This window comes from Puma concolor, chromosome D3 (genome assembly GCF_028749965.1).
Source record: "Puma concolor isolate L17-30 chromosome D3, mPumCon1.1.hap2, whole genome shotgun sequence".
In the NCBI taxonomy this organism is placed as follows: Eukaryota; Metazoa; Chordata; class Mammalia; order Carnivora; family Felidae; genus Puma; species Puma concolor.
In genome coordinates, this window is record NC_141678.1 from 8,762,906 (window position 1) to 8,788,893 (window position 25,988).

At 49.1% G+C, this 25,988-nt stretch overlaps 1 protein-coding gene across 10 annotated transcripts in view; it reads right to left on the reverse strand.

Moving 5' to 3' along the window:
• HVCN1 (hydrogen voltage gated channel 1) overlaps positions 1-24,711 on the reverse strand; it is a 37,027-nt gene extending 12,316 nt beyond the window's left edge. The window contains exons 1-3 of one of the 10 annotated variants that reach the window (XM_086681671.1): positions 24,550-24,622; positions 23,347-23,412; positions 17,976-18,015 (exon numbers count right to left, since the gene is read on the reverse strand). In XM_086681671.1, coding sequence (XP_086537797.1) covers positions 17,976-17,996 — 21 coding nt within the window. In that variant the 5' untranslated portion in view covers positions 17,997-18,015; positions 23,347-23,412; positions 24,550-24,622. Of the gene's footprint in view, positions 1-51; positions 577-11,820; positions 11,939-17,975; positions 18,016-23,346; positions 23,413-23,442; positions 23,634-23,843; positions 23,899-23,955; positions 24,153-24,549 lie in introns of those variants that run through there. The other 9 variants (XM_086681672.1, XM_025933357.2, XM_025933358.2 and 6 more) reach the window with 9 other exon arrangements.
• Positions 24,712-25,988: the final 1,277 nt, after the last annotated feature.

Here is a 25,988-nt window from a genome sequence, read left to right on the forward strand (position 1 = left end):
TTGGCAATAACCAATGAAATTGGTACCACAGCTCAGTCACAAAATACCCACCACGTGTAAATACCGGAAGAGTGGCCCCATGGTTCAGAGACATCACAACCTGAAAAACCGGAGGTGAGAGTTGGCGGGGCAAGGGTGTGGAAAGTCAAAAGTAAAAGTACCCAGAGTTTCACGGAAAAGTGAGGCCCCCCTCTTTATGCCACAGATTAGTTCTTGATATGTGAGTGGCAAATAGCTTTTTCCCAAGTTCGGCCAGTGCTGTTTTAAGTACACTATGGACAGCTGTTTAAAGACAAATGACTTCAGAGCAAAAAACAAATAATCCTCCTCCCTTTGCCCAGCTTGCCCTGCCAGATAGCAGGTTTCTTATGAAGTTCAATAATGAAAACTTCTAGGCATGAGTCCAAGAATGGGCAATATGATCAGTGGATTAGGGAAAAAAAGCCCAACCAGACCTATTCCCCTGTAGGAAATGTGTATGATGGTGGTGGCAATGCAGATCAGTGGGAAGAGGCTGGAGAGGTCAGAAGACGTGGCCTTCACAAGAGGAAGCAAACATAAAAGATCCCTAACTCACACCCTACACAGAATCTCCAATGCATTAACCGTAACATTTATAATTAAGAAAAAAAAAAAACTTTAAAGTCTTAGAAAAAAAAATATTGGCAAGTGTTTTTATGACCTTCAAATAGGGAAAGGTTGATTAAATAAGACACAAAACAAAGCAAACACATAGATTTGATTCATCAAAACTCAAATCTATTTTGGGGTGCATGGGTGTCTCAGTCAGTTGAGTGTCCAGCTCTTGCTTGCAGCTCAGTTCATGATCCCAGGGTGTGGGATCAAGCCCTGTGTCAGGCTCCATGCTGTGTGTGAAGCCTGCTTGGGATTCTCTCTCTCCCTCTGCCCCTCTTCCCTGCTGGTGCTCTAAAAACATCATCGACAAGAAAAGCAAAAAGCTTTTATATCACATACACACACATACCCACAACCCTACCAAGTTAAGACATACCACAGACTGGGTGTGACACACACATTATTTGCAATGTATTTAATGGAGGTTTAGTGTCCAGAATATATATAAAGAAATCATACAACTTTAAAAAAAAAAAAAAAAGACAACTCCATTGAAAACTGCCTGATATTAACAGGCAGGTCACATGAAAGGAAACCCAAGTGGCAGAGACCCACCACCTCACTAGTACTCAGGAAAATGTGAGTGGCAAGAATTCTAAAGTCTGCAACAGCAAATGTTGGCAAAGATGTGGGCCATCCCTTGAACACTGAGCACAGGCATGGACTCTGGTACCACTGTTCTGGGAAACAATCTGGCATCGTTTTGTCAAGTTGAAGGGGTGCATATCTTCCTTAAAAACTAGTGATTCCATCCCTAGAAAGACTCCAAAGAGAAACCCCCCCCCCCCCCATGTGCTCAAATCAGTGATATGTTCAAGAACGTTCGCTGCAAATGTTCATGTAAATGGTGGGAGAGAGAGGAAGGAGCCTTTTCTATTCACACGATGGCATACTATACAGCACTTCACACGAACGGACCGCGTGGCTCTAGGTCTCTGATGACGTCCATATACCCACTTGGTGGCACTGAACACAATAGGTCACTCCTTCACTCACACACTTGTTTCACTGGCTTCTGGGATTCCATATTCTCCTGGTTTTCCTCCCACCCCAATGATTAGTTCTTACCAGTCTCTTCTGCTGGATTCCCTAAGAGGAAGACCTTACATTTAAGAACTGACATTCCTAGGGCTCAGGCCTAAGATCACCTCTCTTCTCCACTCTCAGTTCCTAGGGGTTCTCGTTTAGCGGCACAGCATTAAAGGCCATCTGTACACCGATTATACATAAACCCCAGCTCCAATCCCCATCTCAACTAAGGGCATCACCCTTAGTTATCTGAGAGCTATCTTATACCTAGCAAGTTCAAGGCAGAATTATTCATTTGCCACCCAAAAGTCCCCATCTCAGTTTATGACATTCCATTTGTCTAATTCCTTAGGCCAATACCATTGGCATCATTCTTTAAATGTCTTCTTCCTCATTCAATACTTACCTAACAGCAAATTGTTGGCACTGCCTGTAAGCTAACTTCCCAAGGAAGACCACCTCTCCCCACCATATCTTGCCATCTCTTGCCTAGATTACTGCAGCAGCCTCCCACCTCCTCCCCATATCCATTCTCCGCACAGCAGCGAGAAAGGACTTTCTCAAACATAAATGAGATCACTTCATGCCCTTCCTTAAAGCTCTCAAATGCTTCTTTCATCACACTCAGGCCCTCTTCTGGGAACTGTCTTCCCCTAGACATCTGCATGGCTCACACCTTCACTTAGGCTTCTACTCAAATATCACCTCCACTGAGGCTTTGTCTGGTCGCTCTTGCCCACTCACACTGTGTCCACTTACTCTGCTTCACTTTCCTTTATTCTGCTTACTGGCGACATTATATGTGTACCTGGCTGTCTGTGTGTTATCTTCCCACCTTCCCAGACTCTGAGCACCACGGAAGTGGAACTTTTTCCATCTTGTGCAAATGACATACCCAGTGTCTTGCACTTAATACACTCAAATGTTTAAGTGACTGAATACACAAATGTGGATAGGTCTTTAAAAACATGTTGAGTTTAAAAGAAAAATATAGAATATGAATATAAGCCACTTATATAAACATGTAAAAATATATGCAAAATATTACTATATGCGTTTTTGGGAGTGTGTCAAAATGGGAGTGTAGAGGCTCCTGGGTGGCTCAGTAGGTTAAGTGTCTGACTTGGGCTCAGGTCATGATCTTGCAATTCTTGGATCTGAGCCCTGCGTTGGGCTCTAAGCTGACAGCTCAGAGCCTGGAGCCTGCTTCAGATTGTCTGTCTCCCTCTCTCTCTGCCCCTCCCCTGTTCATACTCTGTCTCTCTCTCTCTCAAAAATAAACATTTAAAAAAATGGGAGTGTAAGCATACAAAAGAATGGGATTTCTGCTTTGGGTCATGATAGAGTAACTAGTACCAGATTAGGCCTCTTGCCATAAAAACAAACAAACAAACAAACAAAACTGTAAAACTGGATGAAACACATGAAATTTACTGTGATCCCTGAGAGAAGAGAAACAGACGAGGTGAACCCCACAATCACCTGGCTTTCTGCCTAGAATTACTTTCTGGACTGTGGCAGCAAACATTATAGTTCAAGGCCTCTCCCCCTCTCCCCGCCCCCCCCCCCCCCCACCGCCTCAAGAATTTACATGGCAAAATACCCAAGGAAAGGAAGCTCTACAGAGAAGGAGCTCCAAAAATCCAACTTTGGCTGAACTGTAAACAGCTAAAAAGCTGCCAGAGATGATACAACGCTGGGCTGGGAGATATGTGAGTTCCAAACATCCCTAGTACCAATCTTGCTGAACACCCTGGGGGCATTCAGTAGAAATTCCAGAAAAGCCATGCCTTATACGTAGTCATAGGAGTCATGATCTAGTTCTGTAGTGAGAACTACCTTAGACCTGTCCCAGATACACTTAAAAAGAAGCCTTGAAAAGATCAAGCAGATCCCCAGGTAAACGGACTGCCTATTGGGACAAAACTCAGATTCTATTAGGGAGGACAACAAAATACACTCAACAAGGCAGCATTCATAAATGGATAGCACACACTAAAAAATTATAGAAAAATGTGGCCCGTAACCAGTAGAAACATTAGATTAGCTCAAAATGGACAGAGATAATAGAACTGGCCAACAAAGACTTATAAATAGCTATTATAAATATGTTCAAGGATTTCAAAGAAAATAGGAGCTTAATGAAGAAATATAGAATCTTTTTTTTTTCCAGTTTATTTTGAGAGAGGAGGGAGAGAGCACGATCCCACATGCAAGTGAGAGTAGGGAAGGGGGAGAGAGAGAGGGGGGGAGAGAGAGAGGGAGGGAGAGAGAATCCCAAGCAGGCTCCGAGCTGTCAGTATGGAGCCTGACACAGGGCTCTATCTCACGAACTACGAGATCATGACTCAGGCTGAAATCAAAAGTCAGACACTTAACTGACTGAGCCACCCAGGTGCCCCCAAATATAGAATCTTAATAGAGAAATGGAAACTATTTTTAAAAAATTCAAATGGGCTCAAATCTGATTAGATAATGCAGGATGAAAGATTAGTGAATTTAAAGACAGAGCAATAGAAAATATCAAGCAGAAATGTGGTGGGAAAAAAAGGCAGGGATAAAAACCCAGAGCCTCAGGGACAATATCAAGTGGTCTAATATGCATGCACCTACAGCCCCAAAAGAAGATGAGAGAGAGATTAGGGCAGAAAAATATTTGGAGAAAAAATGACTGAAAAAATTTCCAAATTTGACGGAAAAATATAAACATGTAGATCCAAGAAGCTTAATGAACACTTAGGAGGACAAACAAAAATGAATGAACTAGAAGGAGATACCAAATTCATGATGGTGGCTGCCCTCGGGGAGTCATAAAGGTTAAAAACAGAAGGGTTCAAAAAGCACTTGAATGCTCTCTGAAAAACATCTTTTTATTATTTTAAATTTTTTTATTTTAGAAATTGAGCAAGCAGGGGAGAGGGGCAGAGGGAGGCGGGGAGGGAGAGGAGAGAGAGGGAGGAAGGGAGGGAGGGAGGGAGACAGACTTAAGCAGGCTCCATGCTCAGAGTGAAGCCTGATATGGAGATTGACCCCTGACCCCGGGATCATGACCAAAATCAAGAGTTAGATGCTCAACCGACTGAGTCACCAGGGGCCCCCGAACACCTTTTTAAATTACAAAAAAATTTGAGGAAAGTATGACAGAATGTTAACAGCTGTCAATTCAGGGTGATGATTATAGAAGTACTTGATAGTATTTTTATTCTTTTATATTTTTATACTTTTCAAAGTAAAATAAAATGATCTTTCTCCAACAGTACACCTTTGATGCATATTCAGACTTTTTTCATAAACGGTTTCACGAGCTCAGAAAAGGTTAGAGTCCAAAGGGATTAACTACGGTGATCTCCCCTCTCTGATTCCAGGTGGCCTCCTCTGCCCAGTCTCCCATATGGTTCGGGTGCCTTAGGAGCTCCCAGTTTGAGATTTCCTCAAACAGAAGAGGTATGAGATACGAAGAGGTCCAAGGAGAGCTTGTGACCACCTGAGAGTAAACCTTCTGATTTTTTCCGCATCCACAATCCTGGAGCCTGTTTGGTTCTCATCTCCCCACGTATGCTGTTCATTTCTTCCTCCTCCCCAGTCCAAGTCTTCATCCCAGAGACTGCAACTGTTTCCTTATAGATTTCTCTCCCAGGACTTGGTTCTTCCAGTGCATTTTCCAACCAGCAGCCCAAGCAGGCCTCATAAACCCTCACCTCTGATCATAGTATCTGATCCTATCACTGTCCCCTGTTTTTTGGATAAAAATCCAAGATCCTGGGGTGCCTGGATGGTTCACTTGGTTAGGTGTCTGACTCTTGATTTTGGCTCAGGTCATGATCTCACAGTTTGTGAGACTGAGCCTCATATATGGCTCTGTGCTGACAGTGTGGAGCCTGCTTGGTATTCTCTCTCTCTTTCTCTCTGCCCCTCCCTGGCTCACATTCTCTCTCAAAATAAACACCAGGGGCGCCTGGGTGGCTCAGTCGGTTAAGCGTTTGACCTCAACTCAGGTCTTCGGGCTCTGTGCTGACAGCTCAGAGTCTGAAGCCTGCTTCAGATGCTGTGTCTCCCTCTTTCTCTGCCTACCCGCCAACCTGCTCTCTTTATCTCTTAAAAATAAACATTAAAAAAATTTTAGGGGCGCCTGGGTGGCTCAGTCGGTTAAGTGTCCGACTTCAGCTCAGGTCATGATCTCACAGTTTGTGAGTTCGAGCCCCACGTCGGGCTCTGTGCTGACAGCTCAGAGCCTGGAGCCTGCTTCGGGTTCTGGGTCTCCCTCTCTCTCTGCCCCTCCCCCACTTGTGCTCTGTCTCTCAAAAATAAATAAAAAATGCACACAAAAATTTTTTTAAAACAGGGGTGCCTGGGTGGCTCAGTCAGTTAAGCATCTGACTTCAGCTCAGGTCATGATCTCATGGTTTGTGAGTTCAAGCCCCACATCAGGCTCTGTGCTGACAGAGCCTGGAGCCTGCTTCAGATTCTGTGTCTCCCTCTCTCTGCCCCTCCCCGACTCATGCTCTGTCTCTCTTAATAAACATTAAAAATAAATGAATAAAAAAGATAAAAGAATTTTTAAACAAAATCCAAGATCCTTCCTATTATATACACAGCCCTGTGGCCCTTCTGTCCCTCCAGCCCTCTGCATTCTCCCCACACCTGGTCTTCACATGGCATCTTCCCTCAACCTGGACTACTCTTCTTCCAACTCTGAGCTTGGCTCACTTTCACTCAAGCTTGGAGCCTCAGCTGAAATGTCCCTTCTTCAGAGAGGCCCTCCTTGACCCCTAAAACCTAAATCAGACCCCTTCTCAGGTTTGTAATCTGTGTATTCTTTTCTTTTGAGAGATCCTCATGACAGTTTCTAATCAGAATGTTGTGTGTATGGCCATTTACTTATGACTTCTCTTTCCACACTAGCAGTTAAGCTCTATGAACGCAAGGCCTGTGTCCCCAGAGTCTCATGTGACACCTGACCGGGAGCAGAAGCCCACCATCTGCTGGCTGAGGGCACTGGTACTGTCTTCCATGCTGGGCTGTAGCTGGTCTCAGGCTGGACCCTCCCTCCGTTGCCAAGGGCCAGCTCCATGGCTGTCCCAAAGCCCTCTGGGCAGCTACTGGCCACAATTCTCCCCTAAAACGCCTCACCTGGCAGACGGAAGCCTCCTGGGCTGGTTTTCTCAGCATGATGGGAGCCTTGGGGTGCTTTGTAAAAACGACATTTATATTTTACAGGAGAGGGAATTTTTCTTTCTGAAACCTTGTGACCAGTAAAAAAGCAACTTTCTGTAATTTGGGATGAAAATATTTATGGCACCCAGCAGAGCAGAAAACAACTCTGGTTTTAAGTCAAAAATATGACATACCAAAAGCAGAGGAGTTTCAGAAAAGGTCAAAGATATAGCTGATCATGAAAATGCTGTGGGCTTCGGCAACTTTTCACCACCCACTTGGGGCTCTCAGCTTCCTCCTCCCTGCCCAGGCAAATGGGAGGATTGACTCAGTGAGCTACTCGGAGCACCAGCCTCAGGGCCCAGCCTGGAGCAGCCCTCCGTGAGCGCCTGCTATCCTTCCTCTTCAGCAGCGCAAACTCTCATTTCTGCTCCTCGGACATCATCCCCGGCCGGGGACAGTTCGCTTCTCTGCTCGCTGGCCCACTGCCTGCCCCTGCAACCCCCAGACTTCTCAGTCACGCGAACTGACAGATTCCCTTTGAGGCTTACGCTAGATTGAGTTCTGTCACTGACAACGCCAGGAATCCAGACTTGTAGGGTCCCCGGCACTGGACACGCCCACCTCTACCTCCCCTGCGTTAACCTTCGCCGTCCCCTTGTATCCTGACACTACTCTCTCCAGGGTCACCTGGAGCAAAGCCCACAACTGTGGTTGCCACCTGGACTGGACCGCATCCTCTCACACCGTTGACTCGGTTCTGTTTGACAATCTTGCCTGCCTCTTGATTTTTCTCCCATGTCCGGCCACCCTCCTCAGCCTCCATGTCCCTGCCCCCATGCCACCAGGTCCCCCAGTGCTGGTGACCCTGTGCTGGTGCAGGGCCAGCCTCCCCCTTTGGCAGTCTCAGCACACCTGGGCTCTCAACACTGAGAACACGTGCAGATCAGTCTCATGTGCAAATCAGCCTCCAGCATGATGTGTGGTATCCTGCCAGGTCATCTGTTTGCTGTGACCTGAACTGAATCCATTTATCTTCCCTGCCCCCCATCCATTACCCCTTCCATGTTCCCCTAAGGCATGGCATCATACCCACCCTGCTGCCCAAGCCAAGAGCCAAAGATCATCTTGGGCTCCTCTCTCTCCCTTGAGCCTTGGCAACCTGACCTCCTAAAAATGGCTCACGCCCCTTTTTCTTCTCCCTCTTCCCCTTTCCAACTGCCATGGCCTGCACTGGCCTCCTTGCTCACTTGGCCTTCTGCCTGGTCCTTTCTCCACACAGCGGTGGCCAGGGTCCCCCTTCTGTGGCGACAACCTGGCTGTGTCCCTAGCCTCACCTGCCTCCTCCCCCATGACCTTTAGTCCTCCACCCTACCTCCTGCCAACCACTGCCTTCAGAACAAAGGCACAAAGCTCTCTTGGTCTCCGCAGGTCCCCTGCCTCCGCCATACCCCAGCTGCACCCAATGTCTTGTGGGTCTAGAATAAACCTCTCTCTCTCTTGCTCTAGAACTCCACATGCCTGCGCCCGCTATCTGAATTATCTTTTGCCTGTCGCACACGATTTTACAGATGTGTCTAGACTGTACCACCCCAGGGAGGTCTTCCTTAGCCGCCACCTGCTGGGTGAGTGTCCCTCCTGTTTCCATGTCTTACCATTTGCTAACTTGTGCTGTGCCATCTCAGTATCGTCTGTGTCCTGCCCTGGTCTGCAAACTCTGGGAGGGCAGACTCTTCCCCGCTCTCACAGGGAGGGGTATGAAAACTATTTAATAAACGAATTAACAGCAAACCACAGGAGCTACCTCCTCAAAGGTAAATGTATCGCCTACTTATTTTCTACACATGTCAAGTATCATACCAAAAAGATTGCTACCTGGGAGAGGGAGGAGAAATGAGAAAAACAGACCTAGAAGAGACAGAGAAAAAAAAATGTTCTTGTGAACATTTAGTTTTACAGGTGTTGAAGCTGCCATCTATAGGAGGGGGAGTCCCTATTTCACGGTCATCCAACAATCACAGAAAAAGGCACTTAAAAAAAAAAAAAAGAAATTCAGGGGATTCCCAATGTCCCTTAAGTCCCCATTTCCCTGCTTCCTCCCAGAGTCTACTTTGGGGACCTGATTTGCATATTATTCAACATCTCCTGCCCCCAAACTCCAATAAGACACAATAGCAGTGACATCTACTATTATGTTGTTTTATTATATTAATATACCACTAAAGTTCCTTAAATGAGCTATTGAATTTTATTCCTAGCAACCCTCTGAGGTTAAGACCATCATTTTGGGTCTTAGTGAAGAAGGCGGCTTGTCCCAAGTCACAACTTAGGAAATGGCAGAGCCACGATCTGCCCCTGGGCTGTTACGACTCGGAGCCCTTGTTTTAGAACACACGGCTGAGAAAAAGGCAGGCAGCCAATGACTGGAGATCTGCCTTCTAGGACCGTGTGGTGGGGTTTGAACAGTGGCTGCCCCTGAATTCCTGTCCACCTGGAACCTCAGAACATAACCTTACTTGGACTATGGGTCTTTGCAGGTTTAACTAGTGAAGGGGCTTGAGATGAAATCATCCAGAATTTAGGGTGGGCCCTGATGTCCTTACAAGAGGAGGAGGGGCCATGTGAGGGTGGAGGCAGAGACCGGAGGGCTGCATCTACCAGCCAAGGATGCCAGACAGCCAGCAACCACCAGCAGCTGGGAGAAAGTCATGGAACAGATGCTCCCTCAACGCTCCCAGAAGGAACCGACCCTGCCGACACCTTGATTTTAGACTCGGAGCCTTCAGAACGGAGAGAAGGCGTCTCTGCTGCGTTAAGCCACCCAGTGTGTGGTTATCATCACGGCAGATCCAGGAAGCTAATGCAGAGCCTGTGCCCGAATCAGCCTACGACGGGTGGCCACGGACGGTGTGCCCCCTCCCTGTATCTTGTGGGCTACACCCCAACCCCGGACTCCAAGGAGAAAGCGGGAGAAAGCAGGAGAAAGCGGGCTCCTTCAGAGGTCACAAACCACTTGGAAAAGCCTGTTTCTGCAGCCAGTCCTGGCAGCAGCGGCTTCCTTTTGCTCACAGCTTACAGGCCACCTCCACCCCCTTCGGCTCTTCATGCTTGTCACAATCCTGGGAGGGAGGCAGGGCAGGGAGGGGCAGGCTCTCCAATCCACAGAAAGGGAAACTGAGGTGCGGGGAGGAGAGGCCAACTGCTCAGAGTCGCATGGCATGGCAGGATGACAGAGGCAAGGGACGGGGGCATGTAAACGGATACGCCCTTCTCAGGAGGGCAGCGGGACAGTTCCTTTCATCTTTCGAAAAGATGTTTGAGCGGCTCCAATATGCCAGGCATGGGAGCGAAGGAGGGGATCAGCCTTAACCGGTTTCTGTCAAAATTGAAAATGTCCCTATCCTTTGACATGACAAGGGACTCACACATAAGCACACGGATGCTTCCTAAAGTCCTGCTACAACAGCCCAAACCTGGAAATGACCTCAAAGTCCATCATTAAACACGCTATGGGAGACCCACACTAGACAATACTAGGCAGCTGTTAAGAAGGCAGCAAGCCCGTGTACCTGTAGGTGCTGACACACAAAGGTGTTCTTGGTCTGTATGAAATCTAGGTGAAAAGCAGCACGTTGTGGACCAGATTGTATCATATAATGCCACCTTTGTTAAAAACAGACAAAATCAATACCCCAAACTAAATGGTTCCCTCTGGGAAAGGAGTTCAATTGGGTTGGAGGGTGAAAAGAAACTTTCAAATTTTATTCTATTAGATTTAATCATAAGAAATAGCCATTCTTGGAGGGAGATCCTCCCGCCTACAGAGAATTGAGTAGTGAATGAAGTATTGAGGGTAAGGGGGGAAGGAGGATGAACACACATACACACACACACACACACACACTACTGAAATCCCTGAATAAGAAAATCAAAACAGATGCCTGGGTGGCTCAGCTGGTTGAATGACTGACTCTTGATTTAGGCTCAGGTCCTGATCCCAGGTGGTGGGATTGAGCTCTGCTTCAAGCTCCATGTTGAGCGTGGAGCCTGCTTAAGATGGTCTGTCTGTCTGTCTCTCCCTCCCTCCCCCCACCCCTTCTCTCCTACTCACTCTTAAAAAAAAAAAAAAAAAAAAAAGAATGGAACAAATACCTAAAAACAAACAGTGACTGATAAAGCCGGCAAAATGAACTCAAGTCTACCAGCTTTGCTCCTTATAAAACAAGGGGAAAATATGGCAGAAAAAGTGGATTTGCTTTAAAGCAACAAAATGATGATTTTCTAAGAGGTAGAAATCAGGTTCTGAGATGCTGTCTTCCCTCCCTTAGCAGATGGGGAAACTGAGGCCCTGCAACAAGGCAAATGCTACCAGTCAACGGATAGTCCCGGACAGGTACCTGGGTCTCTGGTTTTTGGGTCCAGAACACGGAAAACACACTCAGGGAAGATCAGAGAAGTTGTCCCCAGTGCCTACCTTCCTTCCCCCACCCCCAGGGCCCACTCGGCACTAGGCCCTCTGCCACCACCGTGGCCCCACCTCTACCTCTCACGTGGAGGATACGGCAGCTCTTCACTACTCTCTGGCACTCTATCTTCGGCCAGACAGCACTTCTCAGAACATAGTCCCGTCACTCTCTCTGCAGAACAGACTTGAGGCTGCTGTTCTTAGAAAAGGCCTGCTTAGTCCTTGGCTGGCATCTGGAGGGTTCCACCATTTACTGGTAAGAACAGCTCAGTGGGCCCAGACCGTGTGTGTACACAATTCAGTTTATGTCGAACACTTGCTTTCCTTCAGGGAGCCTGGAATTTTCTAAGTGCTGTACAGAAGGTACCTCCTTGACCAGCCCCCAGCAGCAACCTTGAGCCCCGAGTCTCTAACAGGCTTCCCAGTGGACACGTCACTTCGCGGTGTCCCCACCGGAGGAACTGAGTCCTCAGAGACCGTCCGCCACCATGAGGGCCCTCCACGCTTGGCAGCTGGCAGTTCCCCACTGAACATACCTGGATGGTGGAATGAATCCCTGGAGCAAACCTCTCCTCTGGCGGGAGGGAGGCGGGAGGGCCTCCAGGCACACGGTCACCTACCCCAGGGCCGCGCCCCCAGCCCCCCGGGGATTGGTGTTCTGAGGAATGCCTATTTTTAAAATCAGGGAAGTCTTTAAATAAGCGTGGCAGCTTTTCCTTCTCTAGGGTGGGGAGGAAGTCTGAGGTTGGCAAAAACAACCACCACTGATGGCTGACTGGCTTGCGGGGGCCGCTGCTTATGGGCCAACGAGCCCGACCGGTGGCCCATGTCCCCCCAGAAATGCTGCAACACTTCTCTCCTTTTCCTGTGGGGTCAGGATCCCTCCCGTCTTGACAGAGTGGTCCGCTGGCAAGATGAGGGTGAGGCTGGGTGGAGATGATGCGGGCAATAACATCCGGTAGCAGGAGCCACAGTGAGCGTCAACTACCTCCCGGGCACCTGCCATTTCTGAGCTCCGTACAAAGTCCTCTAATAACACATTGCAACAGCCTCGTGAGGTGGGGAGTGGAGACATCTCCATCGACAGGCGAGGAAACTGGGAACGGACAGGCCAACAACTTTTCCCAGGTCACACGGCCAGCGAGAGTGAGACGCAGGCTGCCTGGCCCAGAGCCCCTTCCTCTTGCACAACCTCCTTGAACGCCGCCCTGGACCAGGCTCACAGCTGTGAGGAGCTCAAGGCCGTGCAGGGAGATCAGCCGAATGTTACTCAGTGAGAAAAATACACTTTACATGCTGCCTTTTAGTACACTCTGACATACATACACGTGTTCCACAACCAACACTCAAGTTTCTAAGTGCGAGAACTCTTGTATTTTCCGTTTTATTCTAGTTCATTGCTTAAATGACCGATTGCAGGAGTCACCAACAGGTTGAGTTTTAAAGATGCAGATATGGGAGGACGTGCCCAGTCTATTTCCCAGGGGTAAGGAAACGAGGATTGCCAGAGAGGAGACAGTCCCGTCTAAAGTGTGTGACGTCAGCCATGTTCACTGGGAAGCAGAAGTCAGGTTGTTTACAAAAACATAACAAAATGAAAGCATAGAAAGAAAAAAACAAACCGTTTTTCAGCCAGAAATTAAGACCTATCACCAATGTGAGACCGAGGCATCCAGGGAATTTCCAGCTCCAACATCTTAGCAATGCTTTGGCCCTGGAACAGAGCACCCTCTCCCTGCCTCACTGTGAAGTAGCCCATGGAGAGAGGCCCTACCCTGCCATAGTCTAACCAGTGGCTCTCAGCCCTGGCTGCACTTTGGAACCACCTGGAAGCTTTAAAAAACCAAAACCAAAAAACCAAAAAACCCAATACCTGGGTCTCAGGCCCCAAGACTGTGATTGGTCTGGGGGTGGCCTGGGTGTTGGGATCTCCCATCTGCAGCCAAAGTTGAGAACGTGCACCATAAATAAACCTGGCGCCTCCAGCTCATGAGAAATGAGCAAAGGGCTATAGTGATTTCTAAGCACCCTGGCTCCCAGGTGCCCCGTGTGGCTGGCGACACGCAATCCCGAGAGGAAGAGGAGGTCAGCTGCTGGTTGAAAACCCAGCTCGTCCTCATGACCCAGGGAACAGCTCCCGTGGGTTGAGTCTGTGCGGCCCTGCTCAGTGCTTCTCACGCACGAGCTTCTTTGAGCCCCACCACTGTAGACGGAGTGTTTCCGTTCCCATTTCACAGAAGAGGAACTCTGAGTTGCAGGGTGGTGGGAAGGGGCAGAGTCCACGGCCCCTCTCTCTCTGAACCAGGGCTAAAACCCCCGCCAGTTTCTCCTGCAACACCATCATCTTCCCCTCAAACACTAGGGCAGCCGGACAATAAAGAGCTGCTAAAAGCATTTCTAGGACAACATTTTTTTAAAAACACAGTTGAGGCGTGGGTTAAATGGGTGACGGGCATTAAGGAGGGCACTTGTTGGGATGAGCACTGGGTGTCTCACTGGGACGAATCACTGGGTTCTACTCCTGAGGCCAAGACTACACTGTATGTTAACTAACTTGAAAATTAAAACAAAACAAAAAAACCCACAACTGAGGTGCCTGGGTGGCTCAGTCAGTTAAGTGTCCGACTTCAACTGAAGTCATGATCTCATGGTTTGTGGGTTCGAACCCCACATTGGGCTCTGTGCTGACAGTGCGGAGCCTGCTTGGGATTCTCCCTCTCTTCCCCTCCCCCCCCTTCTCTCTCAAACAAACTCAAGAAAGAAAAACAAACCCACACAATTAACTGCACAAGGATAAATTACTAAAAGGAACTTGTTCTCCGAATCAATAGAGGCTCAGGTGCTACAAGTGATCCTGGCCCAATCTTCTCCAGCTCCAGCCCTTGTACTGGCCTCTGTGGCATGACAAAAAGGCTCCTGTGTCCCCCCTCTCAGGGGTCATTCCCCCCCCCAACAACTGTTGTCATCGCCCTCCCCCCAGCATGTCTCCTTGGTTCCTCATCTCTATCCTGTGCTTCTGTGCCTTCGACCCTCACCCCACCCCACCAGCTCCCTGGTTTCATTCAGACTCCCCTGGACACTCCCCACCCCCACTTTACCTGCTGTCATTCACCCCAACGAACAGACCTTTATTCTAGATCTATTTCTTTCAGCATCGTGAAGACATGAGCAAAAGGAAGTAAATTCATGATACTCCTAATACAACAGACTTATCATCCACCTAAGGTCTCTTTTACAATTGTAATCAAAGACCACACACAATCTCATATGTTATTTTTCCCACTAGATTTTTGGTTCCCCAACCCCCCCCCCCCTTTTTTTTTAAAGAGACTGAGCGAGTGTGTGCAGGGCAGAGAAAGAGACAAAAGAGAATCTTAAGAAGGTACCACACCCAGCTAAAGCCTGACGCGGGGCTAGATCCCACAACTGTAAGATCGTGCGTGACCTGAGTTGAAATCAAGAGCCAGTGGCTTAACGGACTGAGCCACCCGGGCGCCGCAGATGTATGTTTTAATGGCCAAGAAACTTCACCAAGAAGTTAATGCTCTCACTATTGCATTTACTGATTGTTCATTTTTAGCACTTTTATCGCCAATTCAAAGGCCACATTTCCTCATATTTTGACACTCTTGAAATCTGAATGTCTCACAACTGACCAGTGTTAACATTATGCAACATAAGGTCACAGTAAATGACAGTATTATGTTCTTTGTGATATATAAAATAATGGCGCATCTATAATCAATGGTACCTCATGTGACAAGAAATACGGTGCTGTAAGTCAGTTTTCTTTTCATGGGTTATCTCCTTTTAAGTGAGACGCCCACGTTTGATTAGGAACATTTTCATGATGCTTAACACACGCTATCGAATTTTGTCCAGAACAACATGGGCTGGTTCTATAACCAGCATTGAGCATTTCCACATGCTCTTTTGGTTTGCCTGATTTAATACGTTCTAAGCTCAGGGTGGCTTGGAAGCTGGTCACACAGCCCACAAAGGACAGATGTAGCACTGGAACCCAGGCTGTCCAGCCCTGAGCTGGGGCTGACCCGCTGGAGCCATGGAGCAACCCAAGGCCGGCTTGCACAGGGGGGAAACTAGCACCTCCCAGACCAGAAGGTAATCTGCTCCAGAACTAGGGTTCTCCATGGTCAAAGAGCAGATTCCTCAGCCGGGCATACAGGGACCTTCACCTTCACCATCACCTCACCCCTCAACTCCCCTCTGCTCTGTAGAACTTTACATGAGCCTGCCTCCAGGCCTTTCTCCATGCTGTTCCCTCTGCTGGAAATGCCCTTCTCTTGGATCCCGTAAGTTCAAATCCCAAGGCCCAGCTCAAAGGTTGCCTTTTCTGTAGAACCCTCCACGACCCTCCAAAGGAAAGGGGTCTTCCTCCTCTGAACATGAGCCCCACGTTCCGTGTCATCCTCCCCAGATTCTGGGCACCGAACTCGTAAATCCCTCCCAACTGCTCGCTTCTCTCCAGTGCCAGCGCCTCGCTCCCTGCTCCCCTGCAGGAGGGCTCCCACCTTGCTTGCCCCCCCATGTGCTTTCTGGCATTTCCACCCATCTCCACAGGACACCAGAGAGGGCTTTTCAAAGTCCAGGCCTGATCAGGGGCTGCCCTGCCCACCAGTGGCCTGCCCACTGTTCCTAGCACCACCACCAGAACCTTCAGTGTCCCCTGGGCCCTGCCTGGCCTTGTCTCTTCAGATTGAGCACGTCCTGGCTCCCCACCACACTGCCCTACCCTGGCCATCCGCCTTCTGTCCGTGGCATAGGTCGCTTCCTCTGCCAAGACTCACAGTCTTCATCCTCTACCTGGCTTCCTCCTCAGGCCCCACAGGTGTCAGGTCGGGGAGCCCTCTGATCTGAAGGTCTGAAGGTCTCAGTGGCCCTTGTGAGGGGCCCACATTAACCATGGCTTCTCCTTTACTGCTCACCCCATGTGCACCTTCACACATTCAGTGTTGTGACTTGAGACCGGTCTCGCAGCTAGAGAGGAAGTCACCAGCAGGCAGAGACCAATGCCTTCAGTTTGGCAGCTATGGCCTGAGAGCTGTAGTTGGTTCCAGGACATGGCTGGTGTTGATATAAACATTTGTGGCTGAATGAATGAATGAATGAATGAGGGAAGGAATCCTCCCCAGAGAGCCAGTGCTGCCCCTGTGCTCCCCACTCCCGGCTCCCTTCCTGCCAGGGGTGAGCTCTTCCTTGGTCTCTTCCTTCTGGAGACCTGTCTTTGGGCTAGACTGTGTCTGAAAAGCAGACAGGGCACAATCACTAGTCAGTAATCAGGACACGGAAGCCAGGCAGCGTGGGTTTGAACCCCTTGCCAGCTGTGTGACCTTAGGCGAATTGCTAAACCTTGCTGGGCTTCAATTTCCCTACCTGGAAGATAAGGGAAAGAACAGTACTTAGCGCACAGGGCTGTTGTGAGCATTAAATAATCAAATACACAGAAAGCCCTTAGCACATGCCTGGCACAGCAGTGAGTGCTCCAGAGACATTGCTTGAGTTATTATTACAACTTCTGCACCTTAGTTCATTAATTCAAAGACAAACATGTCCCCAGATTCTTCCCCAGATTTCAACATTTCTGAAATCAGAGTTGGTGGCATCCACTGGCCATTTACCCCACCACACTGTTAACAGACCTAAAATCCAAAGGACTCTTACAGTTAAAGGGGTCATCAATTTGATGAGATACAGGATGCTCATCATTATCATCCCATGGCCCTGCTTCTTGGACCCCGCCCTCCTCACCCTGCTGCCACCCTGAGCTTCTAACACTGCCCTGATGGCTCTACCTGGCCAGAACCTCCTAGTGAACAGGTGAAACGAAAGCCAACGTTTCCCTTCTGCCTTGTCCTCACTATCCACAACTGATGTCCCCTCAAACCCAACAAACCTGCACCCAGATATCAAGAACAGGGTTTAGCGGCTCTGCTTGGGATGGGCTCATGCCACAGGAAGCAAAGCATTCTCTCTGGAGAGAGGCCAGGGTAAAATCCTACTTCGGCCACTTCCTACCTGTGTGATCTTGTGCAAGTGTCTTTATCTGTGAGGTGGTAAAATGGACAATAGGGAAAAGCCCCGTATGGGCTCAGTATCAGCCTAGCATTCTGAGACCACTGTCTCTTCAACTGCTCCCAACCTTCAGGAACAAGGGTAATTTTAGCTCCCTTTTCCAGATAAGGACACAGAGACTCAGGGAGGTGAAAGTCCTGGCCTATGACACATGGTTATTAAAATGCAGAGGTGAGGGGTGTCTGGGTGGCTCAGTCGGTTAAGCGTCTGACTTCAGATCAGGTCACGATCTCACAGTTCGTGAGTTTGAGCCCCGTGTCGGGCTCTGTGCCAACAGTGTGCATCCTGCTTGAGATCCTTCTCTCTTCCTCTCTCTCTCTCTGCCCCTCCCCTGCTTGCACACATGCGCACTCTCAAAAATAAAGAAACATTAAGAAAAAATGCAGAGGTGGTGTTTGAATGGTCTGATTCAGGTTATTAGGCCATCTTGAGGTTTGTGACTTCCTGCTACAGTTTTCACCTTTGTGACGAAACACTTTGGTAAGGCAGAAACACCCCAAACAGGTGTTTTCCTTTTATCTTGTTTGTAACACCAAGCAGAACTGTCTTCAATGCCAGGAAGTCCTTTAATGCTGCTGGTCTGCCAGAATTAATTTACCTTTTCATCCCAGGTGGCCATTTTCCTGTCCTCTCTGGATCTGGAAAGTAAGAAAACATTTGTCTGGATCTGACATTCTGCTCTCCTTTATCTTAGTATGTGCTTTGCAACACTTTGTTACAAATTATTTTTAACTTGCTTACGTTAACAGCCTCTGAAAATAGCATAAAGCTCAAAGTGTATGTGGAAGGATGCACATCCTTGGCATATACCCAAAGGAATTGAAAACAGGCACTCAAACAAATCCACGTACACAAACAGTCACTGCCAAAAGGTGGAAATAACTCAAGTATCCATTAAGGGATGAACGGATATATCAAAGATGTCATATCCATACAATGGAATGTTATCCAGTCATAAAAAGAAATCAAGTACTGATCCATGCTACAACATGAGTGATTTATACTAAGTCAAATAAACCACACACAAAACATCACACATTACATGATTCCACTGATCTGTAATACCCAGAACACGCAAATCCACAGAGACAGAAAGATTGGTGGCTGCTGGGGAGTAGGGTGATGGGGGGCAGAGGGTGACTGTTTAGGGTGCAGGGTTTCTTTCTGATTTGATGAAAATGTTCTGGAACTGGATAGAGGTGACGGTTGCATGATATTGGGAATGCACTAAATGTCATGGGATCGTTTGCTAAATGTTCACCAAATCGTAAAATGATTAATTTCATGTTATGTGACTTTCACTTCAGTTTACACTTAAAAAAAAAAAAAGACACACAGACAGTGTGGGAATGCCTTGGAAAGCAACAAAGTATCTATATGTCCACCAATGAGGTTCTGGTTAAGTCAGTTAGGGTACATCTGAGCAGTGGCAAATGCTAGTGTTGTTAAATCTTAATATGCAGATAAGGAAAGAGGTGAATAATATAGTAAGATAAAAAAAAATTCAGGGGAGTCTGGGTGGCTCAGTTGGTTGAGCATTCAACTCTTAATCTCAGCTTGGGTCATGATCTCACCGTTTGTGGGATGGAGCCCCGAGTGGTCTCTGCTCTGCCAGATTCTCTCTCTCCCTCTCTCTCCTGCCCCTCTCGTGCTCTCAAGTGCACAAGTGTTCTCAAAATAAACATTGTTTAAAAATTCATATTACAGCATAGTGTATACAGTATGACTCCATCTACGTGAAAAATTACATATGCATTTTTATTTTATTATTACTTATTCGAGAGAGAGAGAGCAAATGCAGGGGAGGAGCAGAGAGAGAGAGGGAGACAAAATCCCAAGCAGGTTCTGTGCTGCCAGCGCAGAGCCCAACGCAGGGCTTGATCCCATGAACCATGAGATCATGGCCTGAGCTGAAATCAAGAGTCAGACACTTAACTGCCTGAGCCACCCAGGTGCCCCTACGCATGCATTTTAAAAAATACATCTGCAAGAATACAGCCAAACTCTTTACAGTGGTTATTGCTGGACAAAAAGGGAGTGTGGGTATTTTCCTTCTACTGACTTCTAGAAGGTCTGAACTTTTATAGTCAGTTTGTGTTACTTCTTAAAATTTATTTCTGAGGGGCGCCTGGGTGGCGCAGTCGGTTAAGCGTCCGACTTCAGCCAGGTCACGATCTCGCGGTCCGTGGGTTCGAGCCCCGCGTCAGGCTCTGGGCTGATGGCTCGGAGCCTGGAGCCTGTTTCCGATTCTGTGTCTCCCTCTCTCTCTGCCCCTCCCCCGTTCATGCTCTGTCTCTCTCTGTCCCAAAAATAAATAAAAAAAAAAAAACGTTGAAAAAAAAATTAAAAAAAAAAAAATTTATTTCTGGGCATCTGGGTGGCTCAGGCTGTTAAGCTGACTTTTTGGCTCAGGTCATGATCTCACGGTTTGTTGAGTTCGAGCCCTATAGTGCTTACAGCACAGAGCCTAGAGCTGGAGCCTGCTTTGGATTCGGGGTCTCCTCCTCTCTCTGCTCCTCTCCCCCCCCCCCCCCACTCACATGCACTCTCTCTCTCAAAATTAAACAAACATTAAAAAATTTTATTTTTAGTGTAGGTGACATATGCATATACTAAAGGGAAATAGGAACGCCTGGACAGCTCAGTCGGTTGAGCATCCAACTCTTGATTTCTTGGGATTCTCTCTCTCCCTCTCCCTTGCTCGCCCTCTCAAAATAAACTAAAAAGCGAAAGAACACAAAAAAATATGACAAAAAAACCTCCTTTCTACCCATTCTCCCCAGAAGCAGCCACTTGGGGAGAGCGCAAGTAGGGGAGGGGCAGAGAGGGGGACAGAAGATCTGAAGCAGGTTCTGTGCTCACAGACTGAGCTGAAGTCAGACACTCAACTGACTAAACCATCCAGATGCCCCAGAAGCAGCCACTCTTACCAGTCTCCTTTGTGGCCTTCTGTGGTGTTCTAGGCCTTCAGCAACACACCCGTATTTACTCTTTTTTTAAAACTTAAACAAATGTGAGCCCACGCATACTGCGTGAATCTTGCTTGTTTCCGTTTAGGGTGTGGCAGGCTCAGTGATGACCCACCCCCAAAGATATACATGTCCTAATCCCCAGAACCTGTGAATATGTCACTTTACATGGCAAAAGGAACTTTGCAGATATGGTTACATTAAGGATCCCAAGACGGGGATTATCCATATCCAGGTGGGTCCGATGTAATCAGAAGGGTCTTTATGAATAGAGTAGAGCAGGAGAATCAGACACAGAAGGACAGGTGAGTACAGACCCAGAAGTTGGAGCCAGAGATTTGAGGATGTTATGCAACTGGCTTTGAAGATAGAGGGAAGGGATTGCAATCCAAGGAATGCAGACAGCCTCTAAAAGTTGCAAAGAAACAGATCCTCCTTTAGAGCCTCCAAAAGGAATGCGGCCCCGCCAAGGCCTTGATTTGGACCCAATGGATTGATTTTGTACATCTGATGCCCTCAGCACTGCAAGGTAATAAATTTATGTTGTTTGAAGGCTCAAATGTGTGGTGACTTGTTACAGCAGCCACAGGAAAATAATACACTGTTTCAGATTGTCCTAGATCGATGTGTGCTAAATCAAGTGCACTCCTTGGAATGACAGCCCAAGACTTCCCTGTAGGAATGTATGTAGTCCCACTAGTGATCAGTGTTTAGATTATTTCCCCATCTTTTCCTGCCCCAATGTTCCAATAACACTGCACACTGTGTGATTTTATAATTGGGGGAAAAAATGATCATTCTGAAAAAAAAATGTTCACATAGACTTAGAAAAAAAAGTTCTTCTCCTTAGTACCATGCTGGGGGCATAAGGGACTCTTAGAGAATTTCTTGTTGGTTGACTGACAGAACAGCTTCTGTAACCAGCAGAGTTCAGCTCAGTGTGTTCCTGTTCTAGCCCCTTGGGTCCCTCGACCTGCTCTCAGGAGATGGGCTGAAATGGAACCATTAGCACAAGCAAAGGTGAAGGGGGCAGTTAAGGCGCCTGGAGATTTCCTTCCTTCACAAGACAGGAAATAGAACCAGCACATATATAAAAAAAAAAAAAACAAAACCCCAGGTTCACTAATTCAAGCAACAGAAAATTTCAACCTACTACCAACTGCCCATTAAAACAGACAAAAGTGATAAAACTCAATGCTTGTGGGGCTGTAGGGAAACTTGCACATATTGCCAGGCATAGTTTTTCCTCAACAGCCATCTGGTGATAAGTGGCAAGTGCCTTCAAAATAATCATACTCTTGACTTGAACACAACAGTTTGGGAACTATTATCTCAAAGAAATAATTTGATAGCAAAAAACATGTACAGTGTGGACAAGCTAAGCTGGATATGATGCCTAGAAGCTGGAAAGACCCCACAAGCCCCGCTTTTGAGAAAAGCCGAGAAAGGCTATGGGCTGACAGAAGCAATGACAACTCTGGGGTGTCATGTCGAAATACAGAAAGAATTCTGTTAAGTAATGAGAAGAAGAACCCTGAATGGTTGCACACACTTGCTTGCAATTGTACAATATAATTGGAACATTCACTATGTGCCAAGCGCTGTGCTGAGTTCCGGGGAATCCAAAGCCAAGAAGATAAAGGCCATGGCCCTGACAGACTGATACTTCAGCTGGACGGACAGACAAGGAACCAGGGAAACACATAAGCAAGGTAACACCACCCAAGACTAAGCATGCGAAGAAGGAAAAACAGTAATGCAAGAAGGGACCAGGCCAGCGTGGCTCCTGCAGGTGGAATAGTGGGGGAAGACTTGAGTAGGAGACTTGCATAGTGGTCCCTGAATTGCAGAGAGGTTAAGTCACAAGAAGATGGCTGGAAGACCATGTGCACTGGCCCTCAGAGGGCAAAAAAAAAAAAAAAAACAAACAAAGACCCACAGAAAAACACAAAAAAACCTTCAGCAAGTCCAATGAAGAAAGAGGAGGTCAGTGTGGCTGCAGTAAGGGGGTGGTGGCAGGAGACAAGGGTCTGATCTCATAGAGGGCGTGGTAAACAACTCTGAACATTTGGGGGTCAAGAGTGGTGGCAGGGAGGCCAAGAGGAGACAAACGATACGGGGATGCAGAGCAATGGCCGGATACAGAACATGCCGAGAAGTAGAACCTGCTGCCGGCTTACATGCTGGAGAGGAGATGAAGACCAGGTTTTGGGGCAAGAACACTCTGGAGTTCCTCCTTCACTCTAAACCAGGGATGGGGAGGGCTTGGGGGCTGCAGAGCAACTCTGGAATTGTGCGAGCCTCAGCCCAAAGATTTTCAAAACCCTGCCCCTACTTCCCCCCAGGTACTCGGAGGGTGAGAAGTTACCACTGCCAGCTTTCGTCTTATCAGAAGCTTCCAGCCGATGTTGGGCCTTTCCAGAAACACTGCAGGTCTCAGGTGGCCCTGACTGACCTTAGGTTAAAGGTGTCCAGGACAGAGGAGTGCTTTCAGAGGGGCGGGTGAGGCTGGAGGGGGACACAGCTCGGTAGCGACCTTGGGCCAGATGCTGGGCTAAGCTTTTATACCAACCATCTCACTTAACTCTCAGCACTCCTGTGAGGGAAGTACCATGCTCAACCCCACGGAACGGTGGAGGGAATGAGGCATGGAGAGGTGGAGTCCCATGCCTAAGCCTGCAGGAGCCCCTGCACTCAGCAGAGGCGCGGGGCTGGGGTGTAAAGGTCTCTGAGTTCCTGCAGGGGGCTGGCTGTACCTCCGTGTCCTGGAGTTTAACCTGTCCCCAGCCTAACCCTTCTTGTTCCTCAGCACACCCTGCCCCAAGAGGTGTTTCCAGTATTTCCAGGTGAAGGATTTGCTGCCCTGGAGGTTCCCTCATTTCAGCCTCCCCCCGGGGTCCCCGGTACTACGTTTACCACTCCCTCTCTCTCTGCAGTCTCCCTGGCGGGGCAGCGAGAGGCAAGGACGAGGAATAAAAGGATTTAGGGGTTCACACGGACCTGGGTGTGAGTTCTGGCTCTGCCTCCTTTGGCAGGGTGGCTTGGCCCGAGTGTCGGTTTCTTCACCTGTGAGAGGGAGACAAGGAGGGTACTTACCTCACCTGTTGCTGCGCTCAGCGTGTGATGAATGAAGGCACCTGTCCCCACGTTAAGCACGCCGTGCAAAAGGGCAGTTCTTATCAAGGCTCCCGTTTTTCAAGGGGAGGCAACTGAGGCCAAGAGGGACTTCCCTCCCATGTCGCGTGGCATACTGTCTCCTGCCCCCCCCCCCCCCACCTGACTCTAGTACCCTCTGGACAAGGGCTGGGGGAGGGGTCCCCCGGGGAATGACCGTCCGCCCTGGTAAACGCTAGAACAGAGGGCAACTGGGGGCGGGGTCCCAGGCAGGCTGGCAGGGGAGCGGCGACGGGGATGAGGGTCCGCTCCTCGGAGGGCGCCGGCTGGGAGGGCTCGGAATGGGGGCCGCGCGCCCCCCGTCCCAGCGCCGGAGCACTTACCCTGCGCCCCTCCCGCCCGCGGCCACCGCAGCGACTGCGAGCTCTGCGCCCGCCGGGCCGCCCCGCCCGCCCCTTCCGACCCACCCTCCTCGCGACCCGCCCGCCCTCTCACCCCGTTCGCGTCTCGGTCCCTGGCTCCCGCCTGTGTCTCAGTCCCCTTGCCCTGGCCTGCCTGTCTCCCCTGTGGTCTCCGGCTTGTCCCCCACCCGGCCGCCTCCCGCCCCGCAGCCCCGAGCCTGGCCTGGGCCTCTCGCGGTCCCGCGGATGGACAAAGGTCCGCCCGTGAGAGCCAATCGCGAATCACGAGAAGCCTGTCCCAGGCGAGCCTGAGGGAAGGGGTGGGAGGAGGGAACCACTTCCTTCCTCCTGCGGGATGGAGTGGGGGCGGAAACGCTCCCCTCCCCACCGCACACGCTCGGGGAAGCTGGGCCTGACTTCTGGCAGCACCCCTGCCCTCATTACTTGGGGGTGGCTCCGAGCGGCTTTGAGGGTCCCCTGCATTGCATCTGCCACGTAGGGGTTGGAGAGTGGGCAGAATGCCCTCAGGGGATGGCCAACCTTGAGGTGGTCGGGACACCCGTGGGGGGGCGGGGTGGTGCTGTGTCTGGCAGTGGCGAGGGGTCCTTGCTGGGGCTGGTATTGGCAAGGAGGAGGGCGCCTTCCTGCCAGGAGGCTGAGCCCCCTGGCCAGGCTGACTCCTACTCACCTTCCCGCGCAGCTCCAACGTCCCTCCCCGCCCAGGGCTTCCCCAGCACTCTGCACGCATTTCATTCTGGCACTGCTCTGGAATGGGTTTCTGTTAGTTTCCGTCTTCCAAAAAAGACCACTTGCCCCAAACGCCTCTGGGCAGAGGCTCTCTCCCACGCACCTCCCTGCTTCTGGTTTAATTGGGGGTGGGAGGAGTCTCAATCCTGGGAGTTCTGGGAGTTTCCCATTGCAGCTGTAACAGGTTACCACAAACCCAGTGGCTTAAAACACGAATTTGTTATCTTAACAGCTGTGGAGGTCAGTGGTCCAAACGGTCTTAATAGGGCTACAATCAAGGTGTTGGGAGGGCTGTGTTTCTTTTGGAGGCTCTAGTGGGGAACTCATTCCTTGCCTTTTCCAGGTGGTGGCTTCACTTTGACCTGTGTTTTCATCATCCCATCTCCTCTAGATCTGACCTTTCTCCTTCCCTCCTAAAAAAGACCCTCTTGATTACATGCGGCCCATCCTCAACACCCTTGACTTAATCACACTCTTTCAACAGGTACTGTATCCACAGGTCTTGGGGCTTAAAATGGGGTCATCTCGGGGGGGGGGGGGGGGGGGGCTGTAATCCCCAGGGGCATTGTTTCCATTGGCTTCCACTGAGTCTGCTCTTCCCAATCCTGCCCCCAACCTCTTGCTGGGTAGTAAGTAGGCTTTCTTAAAAACATCTCAGTCTGATCTGACTTCTCAGTCACATTTTTGTTGTTTCAACATTCCTATTCTGGTCCCTAAGCCATAGTCTGGTCCATTTTAAACTTCAACCTTCTTCTTTCTTTTTTTTTTTTTTAAGTTTTTAAAATTTTTCTTTATTTTTTGAGAGACACAGAGATAGAGACAGCGCGCGCGCGCGCGCGCGAGAGAGAGAGAGAGAGAGAGAGAGAGAATGAGTGGAAAAGGGGCAGAGAGAGAGGGAGACCCAGAATCCAAAGCAGGCTCCAGGCTCCTGTCAGCACAGAGCCCAACACGGGGCTCAAACTCACAGTGAGATCATGACCTGAACCGAAGTCGGACACCTAACCGACTGAGCCACCCAAGCGCCCCTCAACCTTCTATTCTATTAAAAATGCCCCTCCCCTACCAGTGCCAGCTGGACAGAATGGAAAGGATGTGTGCACTAAATTGGTCTGTGCATTCACTCCCTCAGGGTCTGGGAAGGGAAGAGGTGGAGAGAACAGGTATCAGGTATCTCCCCACCTCACTGCCCACCTGGAAGCTGCAATCCTCTTTCCATAGGCTTTAACAATTGGTCCTGCCTATAGTTACAAGCAAAGTGCAGACAGGTGGTGGCCTCAACAGGCCCTAGGAAGCCAAGGCTCAAACCTCACCCCAGCCTTGATCTTCTGGCTGACCCCTGCTGGAGACATCTCTCATTATCCCTCCATCCCTCCCGTGTGC